Source organism: Melanotaenia boesemani, chromosome 14, assembly GCF_017639745.1.
Source record: "Melanotaenia boesemani isolate fMelBoe1 chromosome 14, fMelBoe1.pri, whole genome shotgun sequence".
In the NCBI taxonomy this organism is placed as follows: domain Eukaryota; kingdom Metazoa; phylum Chordata; class Actinopteri; order Atheriniformes; family Melanotaeniidae; genus Melanotaenia; species Melanotaenia boesemani.
In genome coordinates, this window is record NC_055695.1 from 9,302,444 (window position 1) to 9,329,176 (window position 26,733).

A 26,733-nucleotide genomic window follows, 5' to 3' on the forward strand; every position below is an offset into this window, starting at 1 on the left:
AGGCTTTTGATGGTGCTCCAACACGAGGAGAAGTGTGCACTGGAGTTCACAACAGCTGAGTTTCAGCAGGAAGACGCTGAGAAATCCAAGAGAAAAGAGATCTGCTCATTATTACACTTGAATACAAGCGAACAGGATGGTTTCCCGCCATGATTATGGATTTAATTCGCTATCGTAATTTTGACATTTTTGCCTGCACAATCCTCATCTCTACACTGTTGGTAATAAAAGGTAAGTGACTGCTCTTGTATTTAAGTTCTTATTTAGTTGACCATGAATGTTATATTTTTATTTATTATTATCAGTCTGCCAGTGTAAGTTTGCACCAACGGAGTCAGATTTTTTTTTTTTATTATTTATTTATTTATTTATTTGCATCTGTCCTGTTAGACATCCCAAAGGGTTCAAGCTCGCATGGGAAAAATCCCTTTGCTCTCTCATACATGATACTTTTATGTAAGCCTGCAACTACAACACTAAACAAAATCCTGTTCCTTTCATTAATCTGTATTAATAATAAAAATTGTAAAATGTGTTTCCATTCTTGAATTTGACTTCATTTATAGGCTTGTATTTTGACCAATCCATGCTTGGAATTTTAATTACATGACTGTGAGGTGACATCATTGCCTTTATTAATGTCTACACATTTCTAAGGACTGAAAGGCTTAAGATGACTGAAAGAGATTGAACTACGGGGGGCAGCATAGTGACATGTCAAAAGGTTTACAAAAACTGGTAGGGGGCTACGGACAAGTGATGTGTTTGTGTTGCTTTCCAAAACACTCTGTAATGACATGTCTTCTTATCTTCACTGAAACAAACGCACAGACATACACCAGCAACATGCATCAGTACAGAGATGTCAGGTGCACCACATGTGCAGTATGAGGACCTCCAGATAGGACCAAACAAAGACTGAGAAGTAATTTGCATATGAAGAAGGCTTGCATGCTGTGGGAGGGGATGTGTGCTTGGCTGGAGCTGAGGTCCTCTCAGTTCTGCCATAGGGGAATACTAAAAGACAAGGGGATTTAAAATAAATAAATAAAAGTAACCACCTGTTCAGGATCTCAGTCAAAATTCATGCCAGTTTGTCTCCTAATCATAAAGGCTTTACTGTATACCTACAAAATTTTAATCTAATCTGGTCTGAATTTAAAGCCTGTTGATATGAGGGCTAATATATGCATAGTGCATCGCCACTGATACCCTAGGTCTTCGTCATATCCACAGGGTGCACGGTCCATTTTTACATTGAGTCCAAGTCTAGACATGCATAAGCTGATCCTGGAGAGCCCTACTGGCTGTCTGTGAAACTGATTGACCTCCACCAATAACAGATGATTGGTGTCTGAGAAGGAGAAGATGGAACGTAATTATTCTCTTCTGCATCTTTACAGTCTCTCAGTCTGATTGTGTTCTTGAAGGATGATTAGGGCAACATTCAACAGCCTTTAACTTCATAATGATTTAGTCATTTTTCTTGAACCCATCATGCAAAACAGACTTTAAAGTGGTGTCTTACACTTCCAATTTTGGAGCATAGCATTCAAAGCTTTTAGAAAAGTGCTTTATTCTGATTGTCATCTAATAGGAGCAATACTAGCTGATATGAAGCCTCCTTTTGTGTCATCAAGTCTCTGTGTCCCCTTATGTTTTATTCATTAAACGGATCGTTGGCTCTGAACTGGTCTCATTCGTTTTGCCTAGAGTATGCCATTTTTTAAATGGCTTGCTGAGATTCATTTGTGCTTGATGTTTTCTAGCATATGTGCTGTAATAGCTGCAGGGAGTAAGTCTCAGGACAGATATGATTTATGATATAAGCAGGAAGAGTAAAGAAAACAGCAATGCTTCATCATGTTGTTGAGGTTTGCAATAAGTATGGTTTTGCAGGTCACACACGCTCAGATAATGATGTTCCTAATTATACCTTTAGGGGTACAAAGACTTATCACCGGATTTCCGGATGGTACTTTGAGGGTATCACCCGGAAATGTGGTGGCTGTCTTGTACACTAATTTAAAAATGTATGTCTCCTATCACAGCACAAAAGATAATGCTCTGTCTTTATCACAGACATATTTACATGCCATTGAACACATCAGAGGCAATGAGGGTTTGAGTGTCTTGCCCAAGAGCACTTTGACATGTGGTCTTGGGAAACCTGGGGCTCAAACCACCAACCTCATAGCTGGCAGATGACTACTCTCGCTGAGGTACAGCTAGGGTGATGATTCAAATGAGGATTATGTTAAATAACTTAAAACATTAGTGAGATGTGTGTTAAATTAGAGTACATAAGAATGTAAATGCACAACTAAATTTACATTTAAACTTTTTTCTTCTTTTCTTAAGACCACACAACTGTACCATTTATTGAAATATATATTGAATGTATGAAGGAACTTTAAAGCCCTCATCTATGAGTGAAGCTTGTTTAACCATTTCATTGATTCCTTTCTTTCCCCCAGTGCAGACTGTCTCATAATATTATATCTTAACATTTAGAAAAAACAATATATATGTACCATTTTTTGGGGGAACTAAAATGTACCATTCAGGCTCTCATATAGTTACCTTGAGGTCCAGTTTTGAGCCCTAGTGAGTACAGAAGTCTGGAGTGTACCCTAAGGGACAGAAATGTACTAATATTGTACCACTTTTTCTAACTAATTTTTCACCTTATGTTGGTTTCTTTGAGATGGTGCAACATAATACCCTTAAAATCTTAAGAATGAATCACTCTTGTTTCGTTAAGGCTTGAGCAGCATCCGCTACCTTATTAGGGATATCATTATAAACACTGTCAAGTATGAGCAATGTCTCATTTACCTTTCATTTGTCAGGTTTGTATTTATGGCTCAGATGTTGGGTTTGATTGTGTCACCATGGAAATAGAGTGAATGCTTGAGCCAGACAGAGGAATTAGTTACCCTGGCAGACAGCCATGATGTCTTGAGAGACCCTTAAAATGAAATCCTTGAAGTGACAAGTGCTTACCCTTGTTTTCACCAGAGCATATTACAAAGAAAAGAGCTTCATATAATGTAGTTAAAAGCAGCAATCAAGAGCCCACCTCCATCTAGGTACTTGATGCATAAATTTATTGTTTTGTAGAGATGAAAATGGAGGCATTTAAAGGAACTTTCATTTCAAGGTGTTATAAATCAAATTTGTTTATGCTGTTATAAGTGTATTGGCAACTTTCCTTTACAAAAATCACAACAGACACATCACATAATAAAAAGTGTTTTATATAGCATTGCTTTGAGATGGTGATATTTCAAAGCTTGATGAATTTTTTTAGGCGGATCTCCTGACAAACTTCCTTCAGCTGTGGATCAGTGCTCCCCAAACCCATGTCAAAACCAAGCGATATGCAGAAACCGCGAGGATGGCTACGCTTGCTTCTGTGTGCCTGGTTTCCAGGGCGCTCACTGTCAGATTGATGTGAACGAGTGTGTTTCACAGCCCTGCAGGAACGGAGCCACCTGTGTGGACAGAGTGGGTAGATTCACTTGTCTATGCCTGCCTGGATTCACCGGTGAGTAAATCTCCAAAGGACACAACCAGCTGATGACTTTGTGAGAAGTTTTTAAGGTTTGCTAAAATGTTAAACATTGTTCCAAAAACCTATTCTGTTCACTTAGTAATATGTAAATATTACTAAATCTATCTAGTCTAAGTGAATAAATGGGGGATGCTTTTACCAAGGAATCAGTCTGCTGAAAACAACATGAAAGTATTATGACTTCATCAAAACTGCATATGAGGGAATCCTTTGAGTTATTTAATTTCTCACACAGTAAATTTTAAACCATTTAGCTGCAAAAAGGTAATCTCGTTAGATATATTCATTCAAATTCTACATTTACAAAAAATATTGTATACGCTACTGTTTTTGGTTTTGTTTTTTTGTTTTTTGTTTGATAGCCTTAGATTGGTAAACATCTGCAGAGAGAAGGTTTGCAGACATAAAAGAGCAATCGACACATGATCACAGTCAGTCACATGAAAGCTTCATTCATATTCACCCTCTGCCCTCGGTCTGTGTAGCAGGTTCACCTGCCCTCTGACATCTCCCTTACTTTGATGCTCACAGGAACCACTTGCGAAGTTCAGATTGATGTGTGTCAATCACAGCCGTGTCACCATGGCGGCAGTTGCCATAACTACACGGGTGGCTTCACGTGCACCTGCCCTTCCGGTTTCCAAGGACACCGTTGCGAAATCAACATTGATGAGTGCCAAGAAGAGCCATGCCAAAACAGGGGTCTGTGTATAGATGGGGTGAATGAGTAAGTACCCTGGCCCCTTGTCTTTAGAAATAGATCACTGTTAATGTAACTCACCTGCAGAGACAGACAGATTATGTAAATATGTTTTTTTTATTTATATAATTTTAAAATCATAACTGTCCTGTTGTGATTGTTTCAGATACAGCTGTGATTGCTCACACACAACCTTTACTGGCCGACACTGTGAGACCCCTCTACCACTCTGCTACTCTGAACCCTGCTTTAACAGTGCCATCTGTAAGGACAACCAGGGTAACTACACCTGTGAATGCTGGCCTGGTGAGTGGCGAACCCTTCTTTCGCAGTGAATACAAGAAGTAATCCTTTAAGCATTTCAGATTTTGGAGGCTGTATTTACTGTTGTCCTTCTCTGAACCATCTGATTCTTCATTTTAGGGTTTGTGGGGCGTCATTGTGAGATAGATGTCAATGAGTGTAGCAGCAGTCCTTGCATGCATGGTGGCAGCTGCATTGAGAAGTCATGGCAGGCCTTGTATGGCAGCGAACCTTTGCTGCCTGAACACTATGATCAGCGACAGGCTGCAGGCTTCATCTGCAGCTGTCCTCAAGGAACAACAGGTAGCTTATTCAAAATCTGAGTAAATACTTGTTGCACATATCCTCATTTGTGGCACCTAGGAATTACAACATAATGCTGCGGATTATTAGGCTCTTTTGTATTTCATACTGATACCCCAACTAAACAGCCAAATCTGTGTGTGAATAGTGAATATAGTCAGAGGTTTAACCTTTGTACAGGGGGTAGCATACAGTACAGAAGATCTTTGCACATGCCAGGAAGCACCAGTCCTACATGTAGCATACCAAATCATTCAGTCCATTCCAACTTTATTTATAAAGCACTTTAAAACAACCACAAAGGACCGAAGTGCTGTACAGAAGACTAAAAGAACAAAGAATAAAATCAATCAAAAAAATAAAGTAAATAAGACAAGTAAAAAAAAAAAACACAAGCAAAATGTCAAAATCTTAAGATTGTAGAAAAGCCAAGGAAAACATGTTAAATTTTAAGAAGAGACTTAAAATCAGGCAATGAGGAGGCCTGCCTGTTATACGGAGGCAGATCGTTCCACAATCTGGAACCAGCTGATGAACTGATCTTAAAGAGCATCACAGGGAGAAACTCAACAAAAAGACTCTTCCAAGCACTGGCATTCAAATGAAATGCAGCTCAAATCTCAAGAAATGATGAACAGGTGAACAACAGAGCTTCTGCTAATTTCTCCACTTCAAGCAAATCACACAAACAAGGTGTATGAAAGCATAGACTCTGCTGATTATGAAGATGTCTGTCTCATTTCTGCAAGATAGCAGCCAAAGAATAGCAAACCTAAAAATCTGAAGATCTTAAAGCATGCCTTACATTTGCTGTTTTGTGGTCAAAAGACTCCCTTAAAATATCTGTAAAACTACTCAGGTTCACTTGTTTAGCTTGTTTTTTTGCACAGTTCCTCATCAGACATTACTTTACTAATTCCTTGATAATTTGAGCTGCTATTTTCTGGTTTTCACTAAAAGTAATGTAGTTTTAAGAGGAGACAACCACTTACATTTTCTACTGCATGTCAGTTGAATTTACTCTGACACAGTTAACACATAAATTGATTCTGACACTTATCTTGGCTTTCCTTTGAGACAAACATTATATATACAGCCCTTTTTGTTGTAAATATATACTGAATTTATTTAGGGTATGTCATTTTGGACAGGAGGCACAAGAAATAGGCCTCATGATAAGAGGACAATTATAGGAAGGAGATTTCTTACCGTAAAGGAAAAGAAAAAGGAACATTACAGTGGTTCTCGCTTAAGTCAAGAAGAAATAAAAAATATACAGCAAGAATGGACGAGCAAAAGCTTTCTCACAGATATTAGGCATCAAACCTTTCTAACTTTTACAAAACAGAAGAACTGACTGGAGGCAGCTGGGGGATTGTCGGCATTGTAAAGTCGACTAAAGAGGAAAGTGACTATTAGTCTGGTCATCAGAAGCTCCAGAATCATCACCCTGGACAGCAGTAGTGTTACAATAAAACTAATAGAGCAAGCTGTGTTTACTTTTTGGTTTAATGAACAGAACTCAGAAAGTGAAAATTTGACACTTTGATGCCCTCCAGTGGTAACAGCAAATAAGACATCAAGTAAAATGAACAAAAACCCAGAATAAGGCGGGGTTAATCATTTAAATCACTCCCTCTTATTCCTTTTAAAACTGAGCAAGATCTGTATTTGCATATAAAATAAATTAAATATTTGTTGCTCAGTAGCAGATTAAATCAAACTATAATTTTCAGATGCAAAAGCTTAAATTTCTCCTCACACAAGATTGGTCTGGGAGTGCAGGTAAGAGTGTGAGTTGACTCTCTGCCAGTTGCAGTGGCACTGACTCAGTAAGTTGGCCAAATAGCATTAGCTTAATCCTCAGGATCTGGCTTTACTGGTCTCCTGACTGGAGCTATTCAGCCCTACATGCTGAAGAGAAGTACACAAGGAGCTGATCTTAACCAGGATGGTCTGTACAAACACAAATTAATATGGTGCAGATGGACAAGTTTGGGGCAATTCTGGGGGCAAAGTGAAAGCATGACGTGGACACCTACACCATGGATTTTGTGGATTTTGTTGCTTGGAACAGGTAACAATATATTATTTGTTTGAACAGAATAAAGCTGTTACATAATGGGTATTAAAACCCTGTTTTCTTTTAACTCTAAATGCATGTTAAACAACTATCTCAAAGTTGAACTGACTTAATTTAATATTTGATTTAAAATGTTTGCCGGCAGTACAGTTTTAACAAGCTGATCTATAGAATATAAATACATGCAAAGATTTCTCAGGACAAACTTAACAAACAACAATCATGGTACAAAAAAGGAACTGAGTGAATGAAAATATGTTTAAATTAAGGTGATATTACTGTGTTCACTGCAGGTAAACAAGCAGAATAATCACAACATATAACATACAAGCTAAGTTACATCAAACATTTATAAAGAGTTAAAGGGCTATATTAGCAAAATCTAGGAGTGTTTTTGTCCTTGTATGACTTTGTTTTATTCTTCTGCTGACAGGTTCCCTCTGTCAGGAGGTGATAAACCATTGTGATCCCAATCCATGCCAAAATGGGGGTGGATGTGAGAGCCATGCTGGAGGCTACATTTGCCACTGCCTCAAACAGAGTTATGGTGGCATTCTTTATGGAGGTATAAACTGTGATGTGAAGTTAGTGGGCTGTGAGGGCCATGAATGCCAGAACCAAGGCTCCTGCTCTCCTTTTCTGCTGGATGGGACTCACGGATACACCTGTTCTTGTGCACCTGGGTACACTGGCCCTTTATGTAAAACCACAACCACCTTTTCCTTTGAACGCAGAGGTTACTTATTGTTGCACAATCCCCTGGTGGATGCTGAAGTGGCCTGTAACATCACCCTAAGCTTCAAGACTGTCCTGCCCAGGGCGTTGTTGTTTCAGCGGAACACCAGGGGGCTGCTGCTGAGCCTGGAGCTGGAGGAAGGGTTGCTGCATCTCACACTGAGGACAGAGGTCTCTGCTGTGGCTGAAACAGAAAGCCTAAGCCAGGTGCTGGAGCTTCCATATAACATCACAGATGGAGAGTGGTACTCTGTAGAGGCTGTGCTTGCAAACTGGATGCTCAGTCTTAAGCTACTGGATGATGCCAGAACCTGTAAAAGTCAATCCTGCCACAGTATGGCCCCAGTCCAGAGCAACCTGGTCAAGCTTGTGATGTCTCCTCAGAACACTTTTATTGGGGGCATACTTGAGGACCCAAATGGCCCCAGTGAGTACTCGGTGTTTCCAGCGTTCATCGGATGCATGCGGGATGTGTTTGTGGACTGGCAGCTTGTCGTTCCAGAGGAATGGTTGAGCGACTCTGCCATTAACGTGTCCCCGGGTTGCAGCCACAGGGATCGCTGCCTGGATGTGCCGTGCCAAAACAGTGGACAGTGTGTAAACCTGTGGCAGAGCTACCAGTGCCAGTGTCCAAGGCCTTATGAGGGGCATGACTGTGAAGAGGGTATGTTTGTGAATGTAAAATGAGAGTGATGGTGTCAAAAAGTGGCACTGTATTTAAGACCTGCGTTGTTCTTTCTGATAACTGATCACATAACCTATTCATCTATTTATTTAGTCATTCAACTCTGTATTCATACAAAACACATACAATGCAAGAGATTAGATGAGATGAGATGAGATGAGATGAGGCCAGTCAAAAGCCACAGTAAAGAGGCAGGGGCAGAGCCTCTCTTATCTGATGTCCTGGATTATGGATGCAAGAGATTCCTTTTTGGAAAAATCATATCATGCATGTAGATGCTACACTTCTTAGTAAAATATGGACTGCTGGCATTAGAAACTGAATCATGATATTTTTTGTGTCAGATTATACTTAATTTTTCCCTAAAACTATTGGCCACTGCAGTTTTTTTGCCCACTGAAGGTCTTTATAACCTTCTGAGAATTATTAATGACTGAACATTTGCACACGCTTTTGATTGCATGCACATGATTGCAAACATCAGCACACAAAATATTTACACACATACACTGACACTTACATAAGGTATTATATGACTTGCTCTTTTGCTCTTTCTGCCTAAGCTGTTTTTTCTCAGCAGTTTGCCTGTCTAATTAGATGACCAACCCCCAGTGGAAAGTGCTGACAGTGGACACGGAGCATACGTCTCATGAGGGCTAATGACTCCTTAAATTTCCTCTTCCTGTGTCTGTTCTTTAGGTGCCTCAGCATAATCTGCTTAAATGAATTTTCCAGAAGTTAAAAGGAATTCTGAGAAAACGCAAATCGATTAAATGTTCTTTAATAGGCTCAATTAAGCTCTAAGGTCAGCACACAGCATTTGTCTCCTACAAAATCCTTTTCTTTTGTTCTACTTCTGTGTTTTCATCAAAAAAGGCAGCATATAATTCCCAATCTGAAACCATTTGAGTCTGTTATTAATTCATTAATTCATGTTTCATGTCTGAAAGGTTTAAAGCTGTTTCATTCATGCTTTATAATTTCCCATCCTGTTCATCTTTATTGCAGAGCATGTGACTGCTCGCTTTGGGAGTGAGGACTTTCACAGTTATGCAGCATTCTCCATTACTGATGATCTGGGTTCGAACCTGTCCATCTCCCTCTTCCTGCGCACACGAAGACACAGTGGACTCATCCTGGTGCTTGCCAACAGCAGCAGCCAGTATCTGCACATGTGGCTGGAGGATGGCAAGGTTACAGTTCAGCTTCATAACTTCGAGAGCCTGCAGTCAGCAAGTGCAGTCAATGATGGAGAAGTCCACTTTGTGAATGTAGAAATGATGGAGAGTAATATGACACTGCATGTATCAGGTCAGAGACACGGTGATGTGGAAGTTGGGACAGTTGGTGTCCAAGAGGGTGACACTGTTTATGTTGGAGGGCTGCTGGAGAGTAGCAGCACATCAATATTAGGTGGATATTTCAAAGGCTGCATCCAGGACCTGAGGATTGGTGACAGGAGGCTGCAGTTCTTCGGGCTGGACACCTCAGTGAGATCTTATCCTCTTGAGCTCATGGAAAATGTGATAACTGGCTGCTCTGGAGACAACACTTGCAGTGTGAGTGTTAACATCCTGCACAAACCAACTTTCGTCTTTTTTCCTGGTAGCAAACAGATTAAGTATGGAGTGAAAATTGAAGTATAAGAACATTTACAAATTAACAGCAACTCATTCTGACGTTATAAAGCACAAACTCAGGATTTATAGGGTGCATATGATAAAATTAAAATGCTTAGTATCATAAAATAACAATAAAATAAGTGAAAATATCAAAAGGTAATGGCTGAATAACACCTAAAAAAAACACACTATCAATTTTTCACTCTTAGAGAAATCCGTGTCTAAATGGGGGGATGTGCTTCTCCAAATGGGACGACTTCACCTGCACCTGTCCTCCCAACACATCAGGGCGGCGCTGTGAGGAGGTAAAGTGGTGCGAGCTGTCACCTTGCCCCACAGATGCAGAGTGCAGAATGTTGGACCAGGGATACGAATGTAAGTCACATGCAGAGCTGTTTTCAAGCTATATTTGTTTGGTCAGTGTACCTATTGAGTTGCTTTTAGGGTCCTTTAAAGGACACAAAATCAAGCTTAAAAATCTTCAAAAACAAACTGAAAGCCACTGTTGTTCAGAATGGCACATTAAAATGGCACTTTTGTGTTGTAGTAGGGTTGTTTTCTTTGTTTTTCAACTGAAGCCAAATCGTTGCAGGTAAAATGTGTTAAAATCATCAAGTTGTTTATCTCAAATAAATTAATGTTTGCTCATCACTGACTATTTTCTTGAAGTTACTCATAGGAGTCATTCCTAGTGTTACAGCACTCTTATTTATATGCTGGCCTCAATCTTTCCGCGCAGTATTCCGTATCTGATCCGTAAAGTAGGATTGGCCTGAGACCAGTTTATCCCTTTTTGGCTGGGATTAGAGATGAACCTCTGTGTCGTCTGTCTGTCTTTTAATCCAACAGATTTTCATTGATGAGCTGATTGAGGAATTAATTCCGTCAAAACACAATTATTTACTTTTTTCATTTTCTTTAGCTAAAATGTTTGTTGATGTTCTTTTTTTTATTGTTTGTTTTTTTTTAAAAAAGGGATTGAATGCCACTTACCTTTGTAATGGATGATTAGTTAATAGTTTCCTGTCAGCACTTATGTCTCCTTTTTTTATTTTCATTTAGAAAATGAAAAATGAGACAAAAATGTGTTTACATTGATGTTTACATGTGTGAAGAAATAACCATGGCAGCTACGTGTGCTTTTCTCCTAATGTTCTAGGTTACTCCAATGCAACTTTCCTGAATGATAGCACTGTGTTGTCCTACCGAGGAAATGGCCACATATCCCGCAACCTAACTAACATCTCGCTAAAACTACGCACACGGAAGCGTAACGCAGCTATACTTCATGCAGAGAAAGATTCAGCTTTTGTTACAGTTTCTGTCCAGGACGGCGTCCTCGTCATGGAGCTTCAAAGCGCCTCTGGAGACAAAGCCATTGTGAAGGATGGACAGGAGCAAGAGGAGGAACTGTCGACGGTCAGTCTCAGCAGCTGGAGAGGTGTCAATGATGGCGAGTGGCATAGTGTTCATTTGTTTATGATGGCACCATGGGCTCCATCCTCCAGGTGGACTTTGGTGCTGGATGACGAAATAGAAGAAGCCAGTATTTCCAGGAGCCAAGGTGGCAACCTGAACTTCCTCAGACATGAGGTGGACATCTTCTTGGGTGGCTTAGCCCCTGATGCTGGCTGGTCATTGACTGGTTGTCTAGGCACTGTTGAGCTGGGTGGCATTGCCCTGCCTTACTTCTTCTCTGATGTGAACCTCCCACGCCTGCAGGAGGAACAGTTCATTCAGACATCACCAGATCCTCCTCTTGTGGGTTGCAGCGGGGCCTCCGTGTGTGCGCCCAACCCCTGTCTGAACAACGGTGAGTGCCAGGACCACTTCAACACCTACAACTGCAACTGCTCTGAGGGTTGGTCCGGAAGACGCTGTGACATCTTCCTGGACACATGCGCTTCAAATCCCTGCATCCACGGTAACTGCAGCGTCAATGGGATGACCTACGAGTGCAACTGTGAGTTCGGCTATGCAGGCGTTGACTGTGAGGAAGAAGTTGATGTCTGTGAAAATCACCTTTGTGCCAATGGAGGCACCTGTCTGCATGGGCCGGAGACGTACGCCTGCCTCTGCCCTGAGAACTACACCGGACCCATCTGCAAGTAAGTTCAAATGTTTTCCTGATAAAAAAAACTAAATTTGTGAGGGCAATGCAAAAGGCTTGTGGAAAATGTAGATGATCAGACAAAAAATAGTACCATTATAGATACTTCTGATGCTCCAAAAATGTCTTAGCTTTTCTATGAAAAGAACTAAAAGCTTAGTTGGTAAACACAAAATACAGAAATAAACGCTTCAAAATTGCACAGCCAAGGGACAACACCACATCACAAACAAAATCCTTCACTGTAAATGTCTCCACATCTCTGCCTCTGTTCAACATTTCAACCAAGGTTGCAGTGAGCGTCTCAGAAGCTTCATTTCTATTCTAGCGTCAGCCAGCAAAGGCCTCAGTCTTCTGTGGTGTCTCACTACACAGGGTTTTCTGGTTCAGCGCCAGTTTCTTTCCCCTGTCATCTATCGTTTGCCTCTGAGAATCAGCAGGGGAACGCCTCCAAGCATTTATCCCGTAAACACACAGCCTCTTGCATTTCGCCTCTTTTGCACATGGAAAACCTTTGCAAGTGTCTCAGTAAGCAAGCAACCAGTCAAGCAATATCCCTTTACTGGGAACATCTACGCTGTATGGTTTTCATCAAAATGACTTCCCTTTGTTTGTCTCTCTTGTTTGTGTCTCTTTCTTCCTCCTCTCCCCCATCTTTTTCTCTGTTCCTCTGCAGTGAACGCGTTGAAGAAATTCCATGGTACATCGTTGTCAAAAATGTGTGAGTTTTTTTTATTTATCATGTGTTCCCAGGTGTTTTTTCTCCTGTTACATATTTGTCTCTCAAACACTGTGTATGATGCCTCTTGTTTTTTTTTGTTCAACTTTGTGCAGCAAAATGCCAAGAAAAGCAAATATTAACACTCCTTCTGACGATGTTTGTTGTGAAATAAGCCAACTACTTTCTCAAATGAGTGACAGCTGGGGTGCAAAATAATCTTTCTCAGTCGTAGAGCAGCTTCCATCACCAAAATTGTACACTTTCAAAAATAAGAGTGTATTTTTGAAACCACAGAAGAGTGACTTTCAAGACGGGGCTGCTGTGCCTCATGCAAATAGACAGTTGCAGAGAAATGGTTTGCTTCTTCATTTCTGAACATGTGATTTGACATCCTACTGGCGCTGGCCGGAGATCATTAATCTTTTTATCCTGGTCGCATCCTAAGCCTCTTTGTGTCTCCTGTGGGGAACAGCAAGAGGCTGAAAGAGCAGTGGCTGCTTGGTGGATTGTGTTGCTTCTGGCAGCCAAAAAGCAACCTAGAACCACAGCATATATAATGCTTTACATAGCCACCTTAAGTAAAACTCAAACAACACATGTTTACCTTATTATGACTGTTCTCTACTAGACGTCCCAAACTGCCTGTTTCTGTATGCGGTGATGACACCAGAAATTACACCTGTTTCAATGGGGGCAACTGCACTGACCGAGAGCTGTCCTGCGACTGTCCACCAGGCTTCATAGGACATCGGTAAGAAAGATAAATGAATGAATAATTTAATACCTGAATAAATAAATAAATAACGGACAAAGAATTAGAGAAAAGTGTGTGATAAAAGAAAAGGCGATCATTGCTTGTCAACAGAATAACTTTTGAGTTAAGTTTTCATCTAATTTATTATACTGTACCTAAAACATTTAAAAAAAATTACAGTTGTAGAAATCAAACCAAAATGTTAAAAAAAGGGCATGCAGGGATAAAATGATAAAAGTGGTTTAAAAAAAAACCTAATAAAACCGTTAACAGTAAATGAAGTGATTAACATTTAAGACAAATGAACCAGCTAAGGCAGGAACTGACATATTTAAAGAGATATAAATGAGGCAAGTCTCCGATTTGTCCTGTAAGTCATTCCAGGTAGCAGGTAAACCGTGACTAAAATGGGATTTTCCAAGTATAACCACTGCCACCTGCAATGTAATCCAGTCATTAGAAGGTGTTTGATAAGAGCTGGAATTTAAAGGTGGTGCCCACATAGTGTTGATAGTAAACACAGTTAAAGCGTTAGAAATAAATAAATCACCACTTTGGCCGGCAAACTAATCATTAATCCAAATAGTTCTCAGATCTATCGCACGGATGATAAATCTATCATCCATATCAAAATATAATAACTGACTTTGAAGAAAATTGTGAGTAGTGCTAAAGAAATTTAACACAATGGGTATTGTTTACATTAAAATACAGGATAGCATCATCAGCATAAAGATGAAATTTACACTCAACTGGAAAGTGAAGACACCCTACAACGAGCCTTGTGGGACACCAGTTATCATTTTAAAATTTTAGGTTTAAACTACGACACACTGCATTCTGCCCATGAGGTGCTTAAGATGTTATCAAGTTCTCTAATTTGTAACCTTTTTAATTAAAAAAGAAAAAATAAACTGCATTTGAAACTTATTGTGTTTGTTTCTATTTAAAGCCGCAGAAGTGTAATTTAAAGCAACGGTGGGTTAAAATCTAAGCTACAATACTTTGCTCTTCAGTCTTCTTAATGAATGCTTAAAATAATTTTAATTGTCTTTATTAATTTAAACTTTATTTATACTAAAAGGTAATGGAAAGCAACCTTTTTCTGACATAAAACTTAAAAAGATGAAGATGATTTATTAAATCAAATTTGAAAGTCAATAAAAAATTCCTAAAATGTGAAATATAATGACATGTATCCGAAATATGCAAAACAATGACAAGTTTCAGTTTTGATTTGTTTTTTAACAGGAGATTGTAGTCTTTCATAAGCAGCCTCCCACACCTTCGAACCGTCACCAGATGTTAAAAATATTTTCTATGTAGTCTCTGTAACTGGAGCTACTTGCAAAGCTGATTAGCATCAGCTGTTTTACAGAAGCTGACAATGTGTCTATCAGCTGACAAGCACCCAGTCAGATTCATCCAGTTAAACAGACATTATGTCCTGACATATCTCAGTTTTACCCCATTATTTTCATTACCACTGCTGCCTTCTATGCCTGCCAAACTCTTTTTAATGGTTTTCATAAACTGGCTGACTGAATTTGATATTAATTCTTTGAGAGCTCTCCTCAGAGAACCAAACTAAGTAGCTTCGTTGCCTCTGACTGACTTTAAAATGTGTTTGTAGGTGTGAACAGGAAGTGGATGAGTGCAAGTCCAACCCTTGTCTGAATGGAGGCTACTGCCGCAACCTCGTCAACAAGTTTATCTGTGTGTGTGACATGAGCTACGCTGGAGACACATGCCAGACGGACGTAAGCGACATTTACTTTTATGTGGCTGTGCTGCTGTGGCAGAACCTCTTCCAGCTGCTCTCTTACCTCATCCTCAGGCTGGACGACGGGCCAGAGGTGGACTGGGGAGGAAATGACTGAGTGTGTGTGTGTGTGTGTGTGTGTGTGTGTGTGTGTGTGTGTGTGTGTGTGTGTGTGTGTGTGTGTGTGTGTGTGTGTATGGATGTGTGCATGCTAGTGCATCTTTAGCACTTGTGTTTTTGGGTGTTTGATACACAGTGGGATTTGCAAGTTTGTGTTTGCATTTTCATGGGCGATTAATTATACATAGATGAGAAAGGCCAGTAGTTTTCCAAACACAGCACAGGGAAGGTGTTTAAGATCAGCACACACTTAAGAGATTTCTTTGGTTTGAAATCAAGTACTACAAGCTGTTTTGTGCCTTTAAAGTAATACTTTTGCAATCAGCAGCACTTTATTTAATGTAGGTATTAATATGATCCAATTTAACCTACTTTTCAGATAGCACAGACTCACAGTGTATGGATGCAACTATAGTAAAGATTTTTTTATCATCAGAAACGATAAATATTTCAAATTAATTCAACAAATCTAAATAATTCTTTCAAAAAGTCCATCATTAGTTTCTTCCCAGTTTCAAACTGCCATTGTCTGTTCGTTTTTCCAGAGATTAAAGACATCAAAATATGATTTTTGGTGTTTTACTGTAGCTTTAAGTGTGTTTATGTAGCTACAGTTATTCTCTCACAATGAAGGCACTGACCCTGAACTGCCTAAAACATGTCAGTTATAGTTTTGACTTTTCTTCATGTACTTTATAACCACATAATACATTTATATAACAATACTGGTGTCACATGTGACACAAGCAGCTACTTAGATTAGTTTACCGATCGGGGCATACTGGGCCTTTTGGGTGGGAGTTCTTAAAGATAGAGAAACTAAACAGAGCATATCAAAGAATGACAAGAGGAGTTGCTGAAATACACAGTAAACAATAAATATTTGTTGTTGTTTTTTTTTGTTTGTTATTTTTACATTAAAAGATGTAAACATCCTTTGGTGGGCCACCAAACCAACTGTTCAGTATAAGAGCATATTGTTGGCTTGTTCAGTCTGATTTCTTAATTAAGATTTGCTTAAAATTCCTCTTAAGATTTTTAAGAACCTTTTAATTTTATACCACACAAATGATATTGAATTGGAGAATTATGCTGCAGTGGGAATGTTGGTCTGCATTCAGTAAAGCTCTTTAAGGTGAGGTGAGCAACATTATGAAATCTGAGTTATTTATGATTCCCACTGATGACTTCCTGTCAGTCTTCCCTGAACTGGATTTCAGGAGCTCCGTGTGGATGAATTTGTGAACTATGGAAAACAGTGTTGTAGCTACAAAAAGCACCTAGAGGGGCCTAGATGTCTCACTTGTTCTTGATGTGCGTTCAGAGCAGTACGGTGACTGACTGCTGTGTGTTGTTTTGTACCAAAGAAGTTTTCTGTCTCTTTAAACCTTCCTGTCTGAGCCAAAGATATTTTAAGCCTAAACTCTCCACGGCTCTGCTTAAATGGTACCTGTCAACGTTTACCGTGCTGTTGTGGTCAGCACTGAATCATTGCACTTGTACAGTGTGTCTCTAATCGTAGACTTTGTGTGTTTTATTGTTTATCTTTAAGTCCTATCGTCATACTGAATGATCCATCTTTGAGTGTAACTTCTTGTTTATCCATGTTTCCTTCATCATACTTGATCTTTGTGTCATGTCTGTCCAATCTCTGTCTTTCTTGTCCAATAAAAAGAATCAGCTTTGATATGTTGTCTGTCCTCTTTTAATGTCTGTCATCCACTTTTTCTTACATAATCACACCTTCTTTTCATTTTTATTTTCCTCCATTTTTGCCAAATTGAAAACTTTACAGAAAAATGCAAATCTTTTAATTTATTTTCTTGCTGTGAAGCACGTGTGTGAGTGTGTGTGTGGGTTTGCTTTGTTCGACCTAAAGAGGTCAGGTGGATAATGTCACGCCACACATAGATTCTTAATCCGTTTTAACGAGATGTAAATCCCAGGATAGCTTAAGTTTAGATACACATACACACACAACAGTGGGAAATGGCATAAAGCAGAGTGGAGGATGGGTTCACATTAGCCAAGTTCCTGTGTGAGCATTAAGAGAGGAGTTAGGGTTTATTTCCATCATGGTCAATAAGAAATCTCTTTGTAATGTGCTTTCAGTTTATTTGACTTAAAAATGTCTCTTTTTAGTGTACAATTACAAACGTATTCTCTCACTGAGCTGTGTTAGAGGGATAGTGACAAAATCACAGAGCTTTATATGTCCAATAAATATCTGCTTGGTTTTGGTGACTTTTACCTCATATTGGATTAAAAAAAAACTCATGAAATATGGTATAAAAGTTTCTTTTTCCAAAAATCACATATTCTCTTAATGTCTTCATACTTTTCAACATCCAGTTGCACCCATCTCTTCATAGCTTCTGTCCTTTATTTGTCATGTCCATGTGCATTTGTGTGTGTGTGTCCTTTGCAGACACAGGTAGCCCTATTGCTGGGGAGACGGGGAGGAAATGGGAAGCAGTTTTTCAGTGTTGGCATTGATGTGGCCATCCTTTGAGAGCAAGAGAAGCACAGAGGAAGAAATATGCTTTGCCAGCAAAAAAAAAAAATCAGCATCTGGCGCCAAAGTGCAGTTTCAGCAGAGAGCTGGTGGCATTCACAGAAGTTCGGTCTGCTTCACAGGAATGTATGAGGGCAGCTTATCTGGCAGGCACACACATATACACACACACAGAGCAGGTTGATAGTGCTGACAGCAGGGAAGCATCGCTGCCGTCTCTGTGCGTTGCTGTTCTGCCGAGGCTTCAGGGTGGCCTCGCTGTGTACCTCAGAGACTGGTTAGTTAGACATCTCCGTGTCTGTGTGTGGCAGTCAGTGACTGATGGCAGGTCCTGGCTGCAGGCTGCTCCGGCTTGCTTGTGTCACACTCACTCTGACAGCCAACTGTGCTGCAGTGACAGGTAAGCACTTTCCAAGAGTCAACAAAGAAGTTGTAGCGAAGGAGAGAAACTCTAATGTCTACAGCGTCAAGCATGAGCGCACAAGTTATTTTTTGCCTCAGGATACAGATGGTTGTATTTTAAATTAGAATTATGTTTCCATGTTGATTGCTCGGTGTAAAGTTTGCTGACTTCTGAGATTATTTTTGTGTAACCTGACAAGTTCAGCAAGATGCTTTAGTCATGAAGAGGCTGTCAGGAGGGAAATGAAGTGCTGTGGAGTGAGACTTACACCTGTTGTGCTGTTGTAACCTTGTAGCAACTACTCAGAGAGTAACAACTATCACACCAACAACAACTACTGGTGTAAGTTCTGCTTGATTTTCTGCTCCTTTTTAATGAAACCTAAGAATCACCTACCTGCTGCCATTGGAGGTTTCCATTCATCTTAATTCACATGGGATTGATTGGTGACAGAAAAAGTGTGCTTCTGTGCAAGATAGTTGTGGTGAAGGTGCTTGAGTGTGTGAGGATCAAAGAGTGTAAGCTAAATACAAATGTATGCAAGTTTCATAAGCGTCTGGATTCAAATCAGAGATTTCTTGTAAAGTGGCTTTTATTTCTGCTTTAAAGCAGTCGAGTGTGTGTTTGTGTGAGCTATTTTGGGTGTAAGAGTGTGTTTGTTGAGCATGTGCTGGTGGGATCATCTGGCAGGATCTTGGCTGTATGTGTGTGTGTGTGTGTTTGTGATCCTTCACAGACGGAGCATGCTTCACACAGCTCGCGGGTGGCTGCCGTTTTGGCACCGTGTCTGGTTGGCTTGGCGATAGTGGCGATACTGGGGCTGGCGCTCGCTGCAGCCAAACTGCGAGAGAGGCGGCAGACGGAGGGAGGTTTCAGTCCGCAGCAGCTCCAGACTCCTGGTGGTCACAACCCACCCACTGAGCTGGGAGAGACATCCTTCAGCACTTTGGCAGCACGCGTGGAACGCCTGATGTAGTGTAAAGGAGTCAGGAGAGGAAAAAGTGTGTGTGAAAGGGTGCGAAAGACAAAAGTGTGTGTTCACCCTGTGTATTTTTAAAGCATCTTTATTTTTGGTTATTTTCCATGAACCACCTGTGATATTTCTGCCTTTGCTTCTCCAGCTGACCTCAGAGGGTGTGACCTCTGACCTCTTGCTGTCCATCAGTCTTGTGTCGGTTATTCTACTGCTGGTTCTGATCCTGACATCCGTCAGCTTAGTAGTAACACTTAATCGCCGCGCCACCCATGGTACCTACAGCCCCAGTCGGCAGGAGAAGGAGGGATCTCGGGTGGAGATGTGGAGCATCACCCAGCCACCCCCCATGGAGAGACTGATATGAGATGCGGGTTTAAAATATGACACTATCTATAATCAAAAAAAATGACACCATGACAGCAGATACCTCCATGTAGATATAATACCTGAACCCTGCATGTAAACATTTTACACCCCTTCTGTCTTTCTTAATGCCTAAATGCCTTCATTCCTCACCCATTGACTTATGATGGTTTACACCTTGTGGTGGTATAAAGGTAAATCCATTTAAAGGAAGAACCAGCAGCTCACAAAAATGTTGTTTCAAAGTCTGTTTGGAAAAAACCCAAGATGTAATTTGATAAAGTTGGCACTGTTTTACATTTTTCTCCACATGAAAAGCCACTAATAAACTGGATAAATTCTAAGTCATATGTACATACATCTATCTAACCCTATTTCCTAAAACAGCAGGGTATTGTGTTTTATTTTAAAAGCCCTCATAATATAAGCTACAATATTTAGATTAATTATGATAAGGCAGCGGTTTGGTTTCTATCTTTAACAAATTTTTGGGGATGGTAAAAATATACAATAATGTGTTTCTGATTTCACGAAATTCCATCCATGTGTATTTATTACAGGAAAATGCCTCTTTGTACAGTGTACAATACATCAATACAGTCCATGTTGGTGCCACTATTGATTTGTTGTTACTGCACTTTTCATACTTAGTGTTCCCCAACAGGCTGTTTTCAGGATTTGCTGCAGTAGGCGGAAGTAGAAAGCTGTCTTGTGTGCTGATAAAATAGTTGTTTAGTTTGAATGGATATACACTGTGATGAATTTTGTTTTTCACTTTGATCTGGACTACAATATGCTGATTAAATAAAGAGATTTTATTTGTTTTAAGTTAGTATGTGTCTGTGCCATAAATGCTTTATTATCATAAATAATGTAAATCTATTGTAAGACATGACAATCAAAGTAAATGTAGTGATATTAACACAAAAATGTAGTCACTAAATACACCAGCACACATGCTGTTGGTTCAACTCATCTAATGCAAGATACGGACTCAGGATCCAAAGGCTGACTAATACCTCTGGCCCTTGGTTATATGTCTGCTTGTTATCTGGAGGTAATTTGATGAAACAACCTAATTTAGGAAACGGCTCCTGGGGAGTGGAAATAAAAAAAGATTTGTGTTGAAACTTCACACAGTCTGCCTTAAAACTGCAGAACTGGCTTTGTTTGGTAGGTGCTAGAGCACTGTTTTGAATAAGTAACATCTTATAAGGCACATAGAACATAGTATACGTGTACGCAACATGTGTAATTACCTGTAGTGCATCATTGCTGCACTACATGGCTGTTTATGTGTGGAAAAATTTTGTTTTCTGACTGCCACCGTTCATGCACAACTATGCTTGGCATTTGAATTAATTTCTTTGTCCATCTTTACCACTAGATGTCAGTATTTCTCACACACTATACCTTTAATGCGCCCATGGGAACTGTGAAACGTATGACTGCTTGATGCCCCAAAAGCAATTGCTCTACAGTGAATATTGAGGGTGTACCCTGCCCCCTGCAATGGAATAAACAGGTATAAAAAAGGAATGAATGAAAACTGGACTTCTTTGTAATCCAATTTGAATAAATACACAATATACTACACTGATAATTTTACTTTGAAGTATTGGAACAGAGACAGAATTGTCTTGATTTTTTTTCCTTTGTTCTGTCCACCACCATGTTGGATTTAGAATTAAACAGTCATCTGTTTAGTGAGCCTTTCAGCTTTAATTCAAGCATTATAAGAAATTATATTGAGTAACTACTCAGGAATTACAGCCACTTTTCTACATGGTCCCTCCAGGTATCACAAGGAAGGAAATGCCAGCATATGGAGATGTTTGAGAAGTCATTACCTGCAGGAGATTAACATCCAATCATTACTGAATACCCTTAGTTATGTTAGTTTATTTATTTCTTTTCTGTCTCTGAAAATAGATGGACAATGTAGAAACTTGATGCTTTTGCTTACTTTTTGTTGTAACTGTAAAGGCATTTATGTCTCCAGCATTTGATTCCAAGACTAATTTCCCCAAGGGGAAAATAAAGTTTTATAGCATCAGATGGTATGAAATGAGTCCAGAGATGCTTGAGCATGAAACAGTATAATTTATTTTCAGTTCACAGTGCATACATTGTGTGCAGATGTACCAAGTTACTCATCAATAGCACATTAGACTGACCTCAGCAAGTTACTTCTTCTGTAATGAGAACATGCAAGTGTGCACACTATCAGAAAATCAGTAAATGGCATATCAACGAGTTAATAATCATTACAACATCCAAACTAGAGACTGAGACAGTTGCTGGTTGTACTGGTCAATACACACAAATTTTCCTTTTTTTTTTCCTTAAGGTGTAGTTTGGGGGAATAATGTCCATATATATTTGTAAAACATAACCTGTGTTTTTTACCCCATACTTAAGTGAAAGGTGCATCATCATCTTTTGCTCACTCCAAAGTTGCAATTTCAGGACAATGTTTACTGATATCTTTACATTCTAAGTTCACACAGTATCAGGTCTTACCTCTCACAAAACCTGCAGACACTCTTGTTGTATATTGTTCCTAAAGCTTTTTAAAAATATTCCTGAACAGCAGCTGGCTACTCACGTATTTCCTCCCTCAGTCCCCTACGGTTAGATTTACAGTAGTACCAAAAACAACAGAAATGTTACTGCAGGTGACATTTAACTCTACAATGTGAGGCAGAAAAAATAGAATTGGGAATGACACAGTGTCAGTTTTTAATCATTTCATTGATGAGTTAAATACTGAGATAATGGGCATCGACATAATAGACCATATCAGTGTAACAACAAAATCATAGCGTACAGCACCAACATGCAGATACAACAGTAAGAACTGTACCATAAACAAACGAGCATCAGGCTCGGCTTATTGTTAAATGCTTCTGCACAGAAATGGCTACATGGGACATCTGTTAATGTTTTCTTGTTTTTCCAAAAATAAAATCTAGAACATTCAAATTTCAGGTGTCATCTTTTTACAACTTACAACACAGATTATATATTATCCATGTAAAATATACTCAAGCCAGAAAAAATACACATCTATTCAGCCGAAAATAATTTTTCTTTAATATGAAATTAACTCCTCTGAGTATTTTTTTTTAAAATACAGTTAGCTCAGAGCAAGTGTTTAAAGTGTTTTTTTTTAAGAAAAGAAAAAAAAAATCACAAATTATACAAGCAATCAACCTAACAATACAATCAAAGAAAGTTTTTAATTTACAAACGTAACCCAGAGAAAGTCAGAGATCTCCTCTTAAATACTAGCAAGAATATTCCCAGCCAGAAGAAAAAAAAAAAAAAAACACTGAGAAACTCCAGCTGGATCGCAGCCGAAACCAAAAAACAGAACTGCGGCAAAAACAACAAACTCAAGTTCATTTCAGGTGAGTTTCTCAGGTTCGAACGGGGCTTTCATGTCTGTTCGTCACATAAAATCCAACATGCTCAGCACTCTTTACTGCGATGTAGGGTGGTCCGAAAACATCTTGATTATACTGAAGATTATTATAGGTGGTACTCTTACTGTATAAGGCACACCCCACACACACACTCCATCGCTAACACACTTTGGCTCACACACATTTAAATAGTATATTTATTTAGGGACTTGAGTTATCTGATTTTGATCTCTGAGGAGAACTATGACCTATAATATAATCAATATTAAAGAAAACCAACGTCCTGAATAATTCGAAGTATTTGCATAGTATACACGTTAAAGTGTTTACAGTGAATGAGGCCAGTCCAGATATTGTTCTGTAGTTTATATATATATATATTTGGACTTACTAAGACTAATTCTTGGGCTTTTAGAAAGATGCCAAAGACTTTATGAGCAAATCGTTAACACAGAGCAGCACTCAAATAGTGGAGAAACAGCTGCTATTAAACTGGCGTCTGGCATAAATCATAAGAACAACGAACCATAAATGTAGCAATCCCAACATAAGCGTATGAACGAATGTTTTCTCTGTGTTTGTTTTGATGCAGAGAATGATGGGAAGCCACAGTCTCTGGATGTGGCACTCCTCTCCACAGGAGTGTCCGTTATAGAAGTAATTGAGACCCTGTACACATTACATCCTTGTAGCTACACTGAGGAGAACTACAGTATATTGCTTCATTACAGTACAATCATCAACCACTGAATTACATTACACCGCCTGACTGATCTAGTCGGACAAAAGTTGCATTTCATCATGAGAGACAGAAAAGGAAAAAAAAGAAGACAAAAACAATAAAGGCAAGTTTCGTGATGATTCCAGTGTTGTACATTTTTTTTTGTCAACAAGTTCTATGAAGAGAACAAAACCAAACTTATCTTGAAAATAGTGTGCAACAAACACTATTTTCCCTGTTATTTGTGACCTATTTTAAAAGTTAAGATCTTCAGCAGGAGCAAACATGCTTGAGGCAAAGTGCAACAGAGGTTGGAGAAGCTTGAATGCAGAAAGAGATGGAAAACTGAGAACAGAACAGTGTTAGTTTTGGTTACTTCATGGGATTTGTGGATCATCATCCTTCAATTTTCACCCTTTCCACCACTGAGCCTAACTTCATAAGCTCACCAACAACTGGCCTCAAGTTACAACATCCAGAGCGAAAGTCAGATGTACTGAGAGTAAAAGGCAAAGAACTGGGAAAACAGTGAGTGAGCATGGTGGAAAAAGAGAAAGAAAAGGAGATGAAGTACAGAGAATGGCTTTTTCAGGTCATTCGTTTCAACTTTTGACTGTATTTGCTTCTCTTCGGAATGACAGAGGTGTCCTGAGGAACCTAAAAAGAAGAGGGAGACACAGACAGAGATCTCTTCATGCTCATCTCTAATGTGAAATACCATTAAACCAGCAGAATAAAGCACATCATGCATATTAACCAATCTATTATTAATTCAATGAGAAAACGCTCACTGCTGAATTTAAAATCTGATTCTGATTACAATGTACCTGCTGTGGTATCTGCAGATTAAGACACCAGAGTATCAAAATAACCAAGTCCATATAAGGCAAAGTGATTAAAATCATTACATCGTACACAGAAGAATTAGTTTCAAAGGCCTGTGTGGACTTTGTGTGTAAAATCCTGTCTTGCTGTTGTTGTTTTTGCTCACAAGTTTTGTACCAGAAAGTAACAACTGAGTATTACAAGTTAATTCACAAGTGCAAATTCATTATGTGAAATGTTCAGAACCCAGAGAGTTACAGGCTGACATCACTGTGTGTCATGGAATGTGGTCCCTTCTTAATCCTTAAAATTACTGACACTTTTCTAAATCCCTCGGAGCACAAATGTTCAGATGGAAATGCAAATTTGGAAATACCTGAGTTGAAAATGCAATGCAAAAGTCTCCATCTAATCAAGTATGTATTTGAGTTGTGACTTTTAAAATGTGGAAAAATTTTATGAAGCTGTACAGCAAAAACAAACAAACAAAACAAGCCAAAACAAGAATATATTTATAATTTACAGCTTCAGTTTGGAGATTTGGATCATTGCAATCACAGATAAATAAAAAAAAAAAGTCCTCTCCATAAATGCTAATGCTGGAGCTCTCCTTTTCATTCATTGCCAGTGATCTGATTTGTACCATCATTTAATGGATTCTTCTTTTGTCTGTCATCCAACTTTCCATTAAACTGGTAGCTTTTACAAACTCTTGACCAGATAGATTATAATGGCAAATCTCCACACAGCTCCTGTTTTGGTAGAACAATGACTTGTTTTACAAATTTAAAAAAAGTCACTTCAGCAGAACATCCAATTCAATAAAAGGAACTGTTTTGTTTCCCCCCCCCTAGAGGTTTAGAAAATTGCTGCTGTAGTATAATGTAAATTAGTTGATGGGTGACAGATGGAGAATTCTGCAGTGCACTTTCACCTCTTCCTTCTCTCTAAATATTTGTCTGTCTGGGCTTTTATCAAGTAAGACAATAATTTTTTCTCATCAGCGAGCGCTCAGATAAAAAAAAAGGTCAGAGCAGACCATGTTCTCTGAGAGAGCTGAAAGCTGTAATAGAAGAGTAGAACTTGTAGCACGTTACAAGCCTCTTTTTCAGGACTCATCTGTGGCTTTGCCCTGGACCTGGTGGTGACTGTTATTGCAGTGGACTTGTGAGAGCTGCAGGCTGCTGTGGAGGACTGGGCCGAGGCAACACATGGACTCGATCTCCTCGAGGAGGCCCGGATCCTGCCCCACAGCTGACCCCGGGACTTTACCCTGACCCAGACACAGGCCAAGCCCTAGGAGCCCCTCCTTGGAAACCTCTTTCTCCCAGGGGACCTGTACAGTTGCCTGGCTGTTCCTGGAAGAGCTCCTATTTCCCTCAAGGGGACCCTTGCTACCTTGCCTGCCGAGGGACTTCTCTTGGTAGTATCTCACTGTCTCTTTGGACAGCACCTTCCTCCTAAGGATGCCAGTGGATGCAGTCTGATTCTGAGCCTGAGAAGGCTCAGAGGGGCTCTGAGGGTCTGAGATGGTCCGTGACCGGCCCACTGGTACAGGAGAATAACTTGGGGGAGAACCTGTGGCTTTACTACTGTAGGTGTGAGAGAGAGAGGGAGATGACAGCATGGGTGTAACTTTATGGGACAGAGGGGGTGAGTAGGAGAAGCGGTCTCCTGGCTGTCGCACTGGAGGTACTGGGTGAGGATCAGGGCCTGACTTGGAAGACGAGGACTGACGAGGGTGTGACATGTCAGCCTCCTGGGCAGGGGATGTAGTTATGATGGTGGGCTTGACAAGAGCTTTTGGAAGGTTTTTTGACACTTTCATGCTGCTTTTGTTGGGTTGTCTGCGTGGAGATGGTGGAAGGTGCTTTCCGTGGACTGCGCTGTCATCCTGGCCCATGTTCCATCCACTTTGATCCCCTCCTACACCACAGCTACCTTCATCTCCAGGTCTGGACTCGCTACAAAGTGAAGGCTTTATTTGGCAGAAAAGAATACAAAAGAGGAAACACTTTAGAAAAATA

General features: G+C 39.7%; 2 protein-coding genes across 5 annotated transcripts in view; one reads left to right on the forward strand and one right to left on the reverse strand.

Moving 5' to 3' along the window:
• The first annotated feature begins 8 nt into the window (after window positions 1-8).
• On the forward strand, window positions 9-25,877 carry crb1 (crumbs cell polarity complex component 1). 2 transcript variants are annotated; one of them, XM_042005542.1, is made up of 14 exons: window positions 9-231; window positions 3,314-3,550; window positions 4,109-4,304; window positions 4,444-4,583; window positions 4,701-4,883; window positions 7,400-8,365; window positions 9,395-9,945; window positions 10,218-10,383; window positions 11,168-12,116; window positions 12,795-12,839; window positions 13,468-13,590; window positions 15,227-15,353; window positions 19,515-21,225; window positions 25,867-25,877. In XM_042005542.1, exons 1-13 carry the CDS (start codon window positions 150-152, stop codon window positions 19,731-19,733), a joined length of 3,984 nt encoding a protein of 1,327 aa, XP_041861476.1. In that variant the 5' UTR covers window positions 9-149; the 3' UTR covers window positions 19,734-21,225; window positions 25,867-25,877. The 2 variants fall into 2 exon arrangements, with proteins under 2 accessions (XP_041861476.1, XP_041861475.1); XM_042005541.1 differs by lacking the exon at window positions 25,867-25,877 and adding an exon at window positions 19,130-19,423 and having other exon boundaries at window positions 19,515-19,652.
• The window catches only part of dennd1b (DENN/MADD domain containing 1B), a 105,165-nt gene continuing 100,247 nt past the window's right edge, over window positions 21,816-26,733 (reverse strand). For all 3 annotated transcript variants that reach the window (XM_042005548.1, XM_042005550.1, XM_042005549.1), the window contains one exon: window positions 21,816-26,684. In XM_042005548.1, the coding sequence (XP_041861482.1) occupies window positions 25,815-26,684 (870 nt within the window). In that variant the 3' untranslated portion in view covers window positions 21,816-25,814. The remainder of the gene's footprint in view (window positions 26,685-26,733) is intronic.